Consider the following 9,445-nt stretch of genomic DNA (forward strand, 5'->3'; position numbering starts at 1 on the left):
ATTAGCACTACGATTCTTTGGATACCATCCCAGAGATCAACACTGCTTGTCACACCCACACAGCACAGGAGTGCTGCATGACAGCACAGCTCATTACTCCTTTTTCTCCCCACATAAAAGGTTTAATTTACCCCCGGCCACAACCTTCCACACACTCCCGTACCTTTCCATGTAAATGTAGGTAACACAAGCTCCAAGCAACCAAACCTGCACATACATTCAGCTGTGTCACTGAAGCACAAGAGATCAGGCACAAAAACAATTACACAAGTATTCAGCTGAAGATTCAGAGTCTAACATACTGCTACACACGTAAGCAATCCAAAACTCACTTACACTGGAAAACGGTTTGCTCCAAAATGCAGTGAAAAATGCCTACCAAGTCCTACCGATTCTGGTGAGGGTTGGGTCTTGCTGTGCCTGTTACAAGAAATAAATACACTGTGATCTCCCAAAGGATGCACAGTGAAAGCTGATAAAAGTCAACCAGCGCCCAGCAAGGTATGTGGAAGCATTACAGAGGTTAGAAAACATTCAGATGCACTAAAATTCCTTTCTATTCCACAGCTGGTTTTCTGTAGCTTAAATCAACTATTCATATCTTCATCACGCAAGCACTTCAGTGGACTGAGAAAGCTAAAAACCAAGCAAGTTTAGGCAAAGTGACACCCTCGCAAAGGGCTGCATCGGGGGAAAAGGCTTTCGCGCCTGGGTCCTCCTACCTGTATCGGCCACTTTAATAAGCTGTACCACCTCTCCCAGAGCATCTTGCCTGGTTCTAAAAACCCCATAGGAGGTAAAGCCGCGGTACAGCCCTGGCTGTAAGGGAATGATGCTCAAGGCAATGACGCTAGAGGCAATGATGCTATGAGAATGATGCTAAGGGAGCGATGCTAAGGGAGCGATGCGCGCTGCCCTCCATACACGCACCCCCCGCACACGCTCATCGACCCCCCACACGCCGCCAACGCCGCGGAGCGAAGCGCGGACGACCCTCCGGCCCGCTCCCCGCAGCCCCCGGGCCGGGCCCCACCGCCGCTCACGGTCACTTACGCTCGCACCGTGTGGCGGCCGCGTCCCGCCGGCGCCGGGCTGTGCCAGGCGCGACACCGCGGCCCCGGGGCCGCTCACGGACACGGTCACCGTCACGGACACGCGTGGGCGCGATGCGCCGCGCGCGCCCCCGGCCGCGGGACCATCCCTTGCGGGCTCGGCCGCTTCAGCCCCCGCAGAACTCGGGTCCGGCGGACGGCGTAGGGCGGGGAAGAGGGAGACACGAGCGGCTTCGTCCCGGACCCGGCCCCGACGCACCCCCAGAGCACCCGCGGCCCCGCAGCAGGAAGCGGGAGAGGCGCAGGCGCCGGCGGGCGGGGGCGGCCCCGCGCAGGCGCTACCGTCGTGCCGGGCGGGTGCGCGGTTCACCTCGGCGGCTGCAGCCCCGGCTGCCCTTCGGCCGCGGCTCTGCGGGTGCCCCGGCGGCGGGCGGAGGGTCCCGGGCAGGAGCGGCGGTAACGGAGCGCGGGAAAACGCGCTGAGGGCGTGAAGGCGGGCGCGGGTGCGGGAAGGGGCGGCCCGGTGGGTTCACTTGTGTTCGTGCATCAGCCCCCCCGTCCCGCAGAGCCAGGGGGCGGCGGTGGGCGCCTCTCCGTGCGAGAGTGGGCTCTGCCTTGTGGGGAAATAAAGTATCTGGTAAGGCGTACTGACGGTGTCCACAGGCAAGGGATCGGCACAGGGCGGGCGTGCCGACATGGAGGGAGATGAAGAGGAAGACTACATGTCTGATTCGTTTATTAAGTAAGTAGCTGGCTCTTTTTTTCCCCCGCTTTTAAGTGATTTTAGGGTTAGGGTTTTAAAAAAAGTTCTAATATTTGCTGGAATTATTAACTCCTAGACAGGATGTAAGGCCAGGCTTGCCCATGGTAAGGCGGGTGAAGGAAGCTTTTCAGAAAGAAGAAAAGCAAAAGGAAGCCAATGAGAAGAACAGGCAAAAGAGTATAAAAGAAGAAGAAAAAGAGAGGCGAGACTTGGTGTTGAAAAGCGCGTTGGGCAACGAGAACAAAGGCTTTGCTTTGCTCCAGAAGATGGGCTACAAGAGCGGCCAGGCCCTTGGCAAAAGCGGTAAGCTTGTTGCTCTCTGAACTGTGTGCCTATATTCAGCCGTACCTTTAGATTTACGGACTGCAGCTGTCCGTAACGTTCTTTGCAGAGTGGGTCAATAAGTGCCTCTCAGAGAGCCCTAGCGTTACCGAAATGTAAATGTGTTGTGACAGAGCGAAGTATGAGAGCGAACCCCTAAAACCGAAGTAAAAACAGTACAGGCTATTGAGAGATGTGAGGGAAGAGCAGTATTTGGAGCTTGATAAATGCACTTCCATATGTGCTTTCGTACAGGAATCGCATGAAGGATGTTTTGATGGTTTTGCAAAGCTGATAGTGTTCCAAAAAATGTCAACCCCTCTCTTGGAACTTATAGTTGGAGTCTTCAGAAGAAATTGTCCACACTGACCCACCCTTATGAAGCCTTAATAGACGAAGTTAAATCAGTAAAACAAGGCATCAGTAACTTGCTGTGCCCGGTCTCTAGCAGACAATTGCAAACAAACTGGCCCAGACATTGTTTTTATTCTTCATCATTGTCAAGGTGTGAGATTCTAGACTGAAAATGCTATAGAAGGTGTAACAAAGCAGTCTTCATCACAGGCATGTTATACCTGTCACATCAACACCATTTTCTTTCAGTTGGGTCATGTCCTGAAGAAAATATTTAGGAACCCAGCAGACAAACCAAAAAACAGAGGGAGTTCCAGTTCAGCTGCATCATTTGTGATGCACTAAATGTATATCAATTTGTGATTTTTCAACTTCCAGCCAAAAAAAAATCACAAGAAAATCTACATATTTCATGGCAAAAGCAGCTTGCCTACTTTAATACGCTGCACAAATTGTACTTTGAGAAAAACTTGATTTCTTTAATTGACTTATTTTTTCTCTCACAGGAGAAGGCATTGTTGAACCTATTCCTCTGAACATAAAAACAGGTTTGTGATGCTTTCTGATTTACTTAGTTGGGTATCAGAGCTTCTCAACTGGTTACATTCATCTTTTGAACTTACATAGGCAGAAGTGGTCTTGGTCACGAGGAATTAAAAAAGCGAAAAGCTGAAGAAAAACTGGAAAACTATAGACAAAAACTCCATATGAAAAAACAAGCAAATGAACAAGCTGCAGATCAGTTCAGGTAAAGTCATGTAACTGAATTCCAAGCAATATCTAAAAAACGATTCTCTTTATGCTCTAAGTTTGTTTATTCTTTTAATGTGTTACTATTTTTGAATGTTTTCAATGAAGGGTGAGAGTTACAATACAGTGTAATTGTTTCTCAGTTCTAAAGGAAATGTCAATGAACACTGCAATGCTAAAAGCATGTGCCGCATCATTTGGTTTTTTGTTAATAATGCAAACAATATATATACTAACCTTTCTCAAGTCATTCGCAACTTTTTAAATTGGGGAACCATGCCATCTTTATCTGGATTTTACATTTAAAATCTTGAGCAATGTCGCTACAATGGTTTTAAAAATCGGGGTAAATTTGTTAAGGTTGGACTGTTTTTGTTTTCTCCTGATTTGCATGTAGTATGTGGAAAAGGAAAGCCTAGAGAAGGCTGTATAATTTGTAGATGTTTAGTGAAACATTTATGTCTTGTGAAAACCTGATGAAGAAACAGCGTTCAGTGTAGTATGATCACAAAAGCACCATCTTGAAGTTATAATTCTGAAGAAATAAAAGTGTGCTCCCACAGAAATAATGTCAGAATATCTTCTTAACTCATACGTTGTCATGGTCTGAGAGAATTAGTAGGAATAGAATCTCACTTTTTCTGTTTTTGAAAAGCTGTGGACTGTAATGCATCTCTTACTGTGTGTCTGCCTTCTTATTTACCTCTCTGCTTTTTCTTAACAGAATAAGATTCAAAAACAAACAAGAAGAACGTAAGATGGAAGGGGACCTGCGAAAAAGCCAGAGGGCCTGCCAGCAATTAGATATGCAAAAAGTGAGACCTGTGGGGTTTCTGGGGGGGGTTGGAAGGAAGGCTTATAGGTTAGACATACAGGCTACAAACAAAGTAGTGATTAAATTCTTGGAAGTTGTAAAAAATTGTGGGGTAACTACCCTGAAGTCTTAATGTTTGGCAACACTTGAGTCCTTTTAAAAAAATGCGAACTGTATGTTTGCACCATTAAGATGGTTGAAGGTGCACACCAACCTCATGGTAACTTACATGAGGACCCATGTTTTTGCTCCTGTATTCTTGTAGTTACTTCTGAGCTGTTTACATATCTTTCAGTATCCAGTATCAGGCCATCCTAAATGATGGTGCTGTTTGCCTCAACTGAGGAAGCAACACCATCACACAAAGGTTGATGTTGGGAAGGGACTCTGGAGGTTATCTTGTCCAACCCTCCTGGTCAAGCAGGGTCTCCTAAAGCAGGTTGTCCAGGACTGTGTCCAGGCAGCTCTTTAGTATTTCTAAGGATGGGAATCATGATTGAGGGAATTAGCAGATTCACCAAAGCAGCACTTAAACAAAAAATCCAACCAAGCAACCAACAACAAAAAAACCCACAAAACTTAAGTACCTTCCACCTGCAAGGAATAACACAGGTAATAGGAGTGAACTACTATAATTTTTGCCACTTGAAAACTTCAAGATTTTTTTGCTCTATTAACCTGTTAGAGGTTAATACCACCTCACAAGTTCTGCTGAGATTGTTTGATACTACTTAGTTTGCTTCAGATGAAGTCAGCTAAGTTAAGCTTAGATAATCTTTGTTGACTTTTCTTCCTTTAACATTACCTGAGGTGGATTAGGAAGCACCATGTGATCTCTTGACAAAATAATTTGGGGCAGCATGTCTTTAACTGATAAACATGGGTGTCTGCTCCCAGCCTTGGTGTGAGATAATGTTGCAATGTAGCCTTACACATACCAAACACAGATGGAATAGAACTAGTTGTTAGCATGCATTTCATCATTTTAAAAAAAAGTGAATAATCCTTCTTGTGGATTGCTGTACTTAGTTTCTCACTACAGCTTTAGTAATCCTTGGTTATACTATACATGCAAGTTTTAAAACTTAACACCTCACCTTCTAGAAATTGGTTTTATTCGGCACCTTACAAGAAAACCTACGAAGGCAGATAACATCAATTTAAATCCCTCATTATTTAAGGACATTGAAGTTCCAAAAGAGACTTGGTTTTGGATAGAACCTGAAGAGGAAGACAAAAAGAATGAGGAAGACAAGGAAGATGAATGCACAAGCTCAGACTTAAGTGTAAGCTCTGCAACTAAATTAATGGTTTGATTCAGGATTAAATTTAATAATCTCTTAAACAGTATGTATGTATACAAATATATATAAATGATATATGTATACATGTCATTTTCCAAGCTGTAGTGAAGGGCCTCTTTGCAATCTCAAAGCAGTGATTCTTATAGCAGTGACATGATAAAATATAAAACATTAAACCGCTGATTTATTGTTTATCTGTTTTGAGGCTGGTCTATGCAAGGTCATAGTTACTTGCTTTTGAGTTTTAATTTTGGATGCCTCATCTGATGTCTGAGATTGAATTGGGGAATCACCGAGTAATTTCTGAAAATGCTTTGCAGATCATCCCAAGTTGGACACAGGAAATTCACAATTTTTGAGAACTAGGTTACACAGTCAGACATTGGGTGTGAAAAAATCCAAAAAAGATACTGTATACTTGAAAACAGGTAGCTAAGTAATGTTTTTAGGTAGCTCTCTTTAGTGCAGATTACTTAGCTGGAAAGAAGGATGAGCAAACAACAGCCGTTAATTTTCCAGAGATGATGAATTCCTGTGCCCTATTCTACTGATTTGGAAAACTTCATGTCTTACTGAGCTACAGTGTTGTGTAGCTTTTCAATAGCAAAAGGTTAAAAATTTATTTTAGCAAACCGGTAGCTTAAACTGATATATGTCATGTGAGCCCCAGATCATTGCATTCCTGTCTATATCTCTAGGTATCAGAAAAGCTACACATCCTGACAGCCTACTTGAGAAAAGAACACTTTTATTGCATTTGGTGTGGAACAACCTATGAAGGTGAGAGTAAGCCAGTCTTTTGTGTTTTGCTTTGCTTATGCAACTCAACTCAAATAGTAGATAATATCCCTTGTGTTTCTCTTATGGCAGTATTTTAAATTTACATAGCGATTTTATCTTGCAGGCTACTGGTTTTGCATAAAGCTTTGTACATTTTGATTGTAAGCCAATTTTTAGGTTTACATGCACAAAAAAACCCCCACAACCAAACCAAACAAACAAAAAAAACCCACAAAAAATGAAACAAGCAAAAAAAAAAGAAAAACAAAAAAGTACACAACAAAACACAGCCAACCATATTGAAATTTATTTGGATTTCTATTTGTATTACTTTAGTTTTGAGAAAACAAAATTCAGATATTTATTACTATGTTTCTGAAACAATTAGAAAACTATACATTTCCATTGCACCAAAGAAGATGGAATTTTTTTCCTTGTTTTAAAACAAATTTGGGAGTTAATATCTTGTAAACCTTGAATTCTATTTAATCTGTTTTACATGGATTCTACAAATATTTCTAGCAATCATTTTTTCTCCTCTGAGCTGGAATTACTCACTTTCTCTCTGCTTATCCTTTAGACTCTGAAGATTTATCTTCAAACTGTCCCGGAGACAGTGCTGCAGATCATGACTAAAACCTTTCTAAAGGAAGGAGTACTAAATAAGTATGTATAATCCATAATATCTTTTAGAAGGTTTGGAGCTGTGCTATACTCAAGAATTCACACCAAAGTACACAGAAGAAGAGTTAGGTTGACAGGTTAAACTCACATTTTCTGTTTGATGCACAGTTTAACGGGAATTAAAACTTTGTATTTATAATTGAACTACCATAATTGAGAGGTAGGTTAAGCCTTCCACATCTTTTTTTATGCCCCGCCCAACTGAACAAGATCAGCCAATAATAAAATTCAAGTCTAAGTAAGGGAATAAATATTGGCTAGTCCCTTTGTTGTATAATGTGTTGAACAGGGTTTTTCATCTTAACGGATATGACTAAATATCAGATTCTTTTTGCTTACTATCTTAAACTTGATGGGAAAAAAGAAGTTTATGAAATATTACAGTGATGTTATTTGAACCAATATTCTGTTGTATGTGAAGGTGCATATTTTACATAACTAAAGAAAACTAGATCATGATGTTGGGTTTTCATTTTCTTAATATAAAAATGCATTTTAGTAGAACTTTTATTTTTAGGAAACAGCAGTTGCTACTCTAAGTAGCCATTAATAAAAAGGTACTGCTGAAGTATACAAATACTCTTGAGGAAAAATGTATCAAAACTACTGGGACAAGCTTGATATTATGTAACAGGAAGAAGATAATTGGTGCTCTGTCCAAAAGCTGTAAAGGATATTCAGACAAAAGATTGTCACATATCCACCCTCATATTATGAATAGTTTTATAGAATCATAGAATTGTTTAGTTTAGAAAAGACCTTTAAGATCTAGTAAAGTCATATATGGTAATTATATCTCAATGGGTAAAAGAGAAGAGAAAGTGGGTAGTAACTAGTAATATATGTGGGTGAGGATATAATTTCTTACAGAACTTGACCACTGCAAAGAAATACTAATTAGCCCATGGGAAGGCTCTGGGAAGACCTCACAGCAGCTGTCTAGGGGAGCCTACAAGAGAGCTGGAGAGGGACGTTTTACAAGGGCATGTCGTGTAGGACGAGGAAGGGAATGAAGTGTGCAGGTTTAGATTAGATATTAGGAAGAAATTCTTTACTGTGAGGGTGGTGAGGCACTGGAATAAGTAGCCCAGAGAACCTGTGGATGCCCCATCCCTGGCAGTGTTCAAGGCAATCTGGTCTAGTGAAAGGTGTCCCTGCCCAGGGCAGCGGGGTTGGAACTGGATGATCTTTAAGGTCCCTTCCAACCCAAACCATTCTGTGATTCTATGTGTATGATTCATGATAATGAGAAAAAACCCCAGAACTGCTTAAGGCCTTACAAAAGTATGTACAATCAGATTCTTATTTAGCAACAAATACTCACAGTAGAACAGCAATAATTTGCATAAGATTATAAAAATTAGCATGCATTAATTTACATTATTCCTTTTAAGCAATCACCCACTTTGACCCCATTTAACATTTCAGGAAAGGCATACAGTACTTTACCTATTTTTCTGATTAGAAATCTCTCTTCATTTGCCCTTATAGGGTAACGTTGGCTCTACAGCAATGAACAGTTTGACAAGATACAGCTCAAAGGCAAGCAGTTGGAAGGACTAACATACCTGTCTTTTTGCCCTGCTCCCCACCACCGCACACACAATACTTTGAGTTCAGGCAACTCTGAACTCTTTGAAGTATATAACTGAAGAGGAACAGAAAAACTGCTGTTAACTTTTGTGGGGCTGATAGTGGAACCACCAGAGGTATTCAGTACCCTGAATTAAGGGTTAGGCATTCCTTGGTATTATAACAGGGATTAAAACCGAGCAGCATAGGAAGAAATGTTAAAAGTGCTCTCAGCATAGGACTTCAAGTGATTACTACTGAGGAAACTCTGGAGAATTTTGCTATATTAATAGCACCTTAAGTGTTCCTTTCAAAAAAAACCCCAAACCATCAAACCCCAAGTTTTCTAGAAGTTTAGAACTTTCTCAAGTAGATTTCCTAGAAGCTGAACATTTAACATTTAAATTCTTGATAAATGCCTACTTTAAAAGTATATCTTATTAAATTTTAGAGCATTGAAGGTGCTAGGTCATCAACAGGTGTAAACACATAAGAAAGCTCACCTTACAGTACTGAAATTCATTGAAGAATAACCCATGCCTATTCCTCGTATCTTTTCTACCAAAACTAGTCTTGGTTTTAATGGGAGCATTCCAGTAATTATTAAAAGTATCACTGAAAAATCAGAAAGGTTTGAGTCACATACCAGAAGACAGCACTTCTTCCATGGAAAGCAATAGATAACCTCAAAGAATAATGGATGCAGCACCACATCCAGTGATTTGCCATAGGCCAGATAGCACTTAAGCCCATCAACATAATCTTCTAACAGAAAAGGACTGGGTTCTTTTACTTATTTGTGGAATACAGTTCAGCTCATCTCAACCTGTATTTTCAGGTAAAAATTGCAAGTGATTTCTTGCAGAAGTATCCAGTCCTGGTCTGCGGCCAATGGACATGAATGGTGATGTGGCCTTCAAGCTGACAAGACTCCACAATGGCAGGAAGGCAAAGCACCAAGGAAAAGACATACCCCAAGTCTTGCTGTTGCTTCTTACATCTGTTGTTATTTTGTCAGTTTCAATAAATCCATCAAACTCTGGATTTAAAC

At 41.4% G+C, this 9,445-nt stretch overlaps 2 protein-coding genes across 10 annotated transcripts in view; one reads left to right on the plus strand and one right to left on the minus strand.

Moving 5' to 3' along the window:
* Positions 1-1,328, minus strand: part of HEATR5B (HEAT repeat containing 5B) — a 56,275-nt gene extending 54,947 nt beyond the window's left edge. Inside the window, exons 1-2 of one of the 3 annotated variants that reach the window (XM_027681599.1) lie at positions 1,054-1,252; positions 337-420 (exon numbers count right to left, since the gene is read on the minus strand). The gene's annotated coding sequence lies outside the window, so the exon portion shown is untranslated. Of the gene's footprint in view, positions 1-336; positions 421-1,053; positions 1,253-1,311 lie in introns of those variants that run through there. The other 2 variants (XM_027681601.1, XM_027681600.1) reach the window with 2 other exon arrangements.
* A 119-nt stretch (positions 1,329-1,447) lies between these two features.
* On the plus strand, positions 1,448-9,444 carry GPATCH11 (G-patch domain containing 11). 7 transcript variants are annotated; one of them, XR_003533920.1, is made up of 10 exons: positions 1,464-1,794; positions 1,892-2,118; positions 2,997-3,038; positions 3,118-3,238; positions 3,965-4,055; positions 5,236-5,340; positions 6,057-6,138; positions 6,719-6,804; positions 8,314-8,531; positions 9,233-9,444. XR_003533920.1 is itself a non-coding variant. In XM_027681611.1 (9 exons), exons 1-8 carry the CDS (start codon positions 1,748-1,750, stop codon positions 6,772-6,774), a joined length of 771 nt encoding a protein of 256 aa, XP_027537412.1. In that variant the 5' UTR covers positions 1,464-1,747; the 3' UTR covers positions 6,775-6,804; positions 9,233-9,444. The 7 variants fall into 7 exon arrangements, 4 of the variants coding, with proteins under 4 accessions (XP_027537415.1, XP_027537412.1, XP_027537414.1 ...); XR_003533921.1 differs by having other exon boundaries at positions 8,314-8,364; XR_003533922.1 differs by having other exon boundaries at positions 8,314-8,364; positions 9,260-9,444.
* The last annotated feature ends 1 nt before the right edge of the window (position 9,445 follows it).

The sequence above is a fragment of the Neopelma chrysocephalum genome, unplaced genomic scaffold, assembly GCF_003984885.1.
Source record: "Neopelma chrysocephalum unplaced genomic scaffold, ASM398488v2 Primary Assembly neopelma1_61, whole genome shotgun sequence".
Classification (NCBI taxonomy): domain Eukaryota; kingdom Metazoa; phylum Chordata; class Aves; order Passeriformes; family Pipridae; genus Neopelma; species Neopelma chrysocephalum.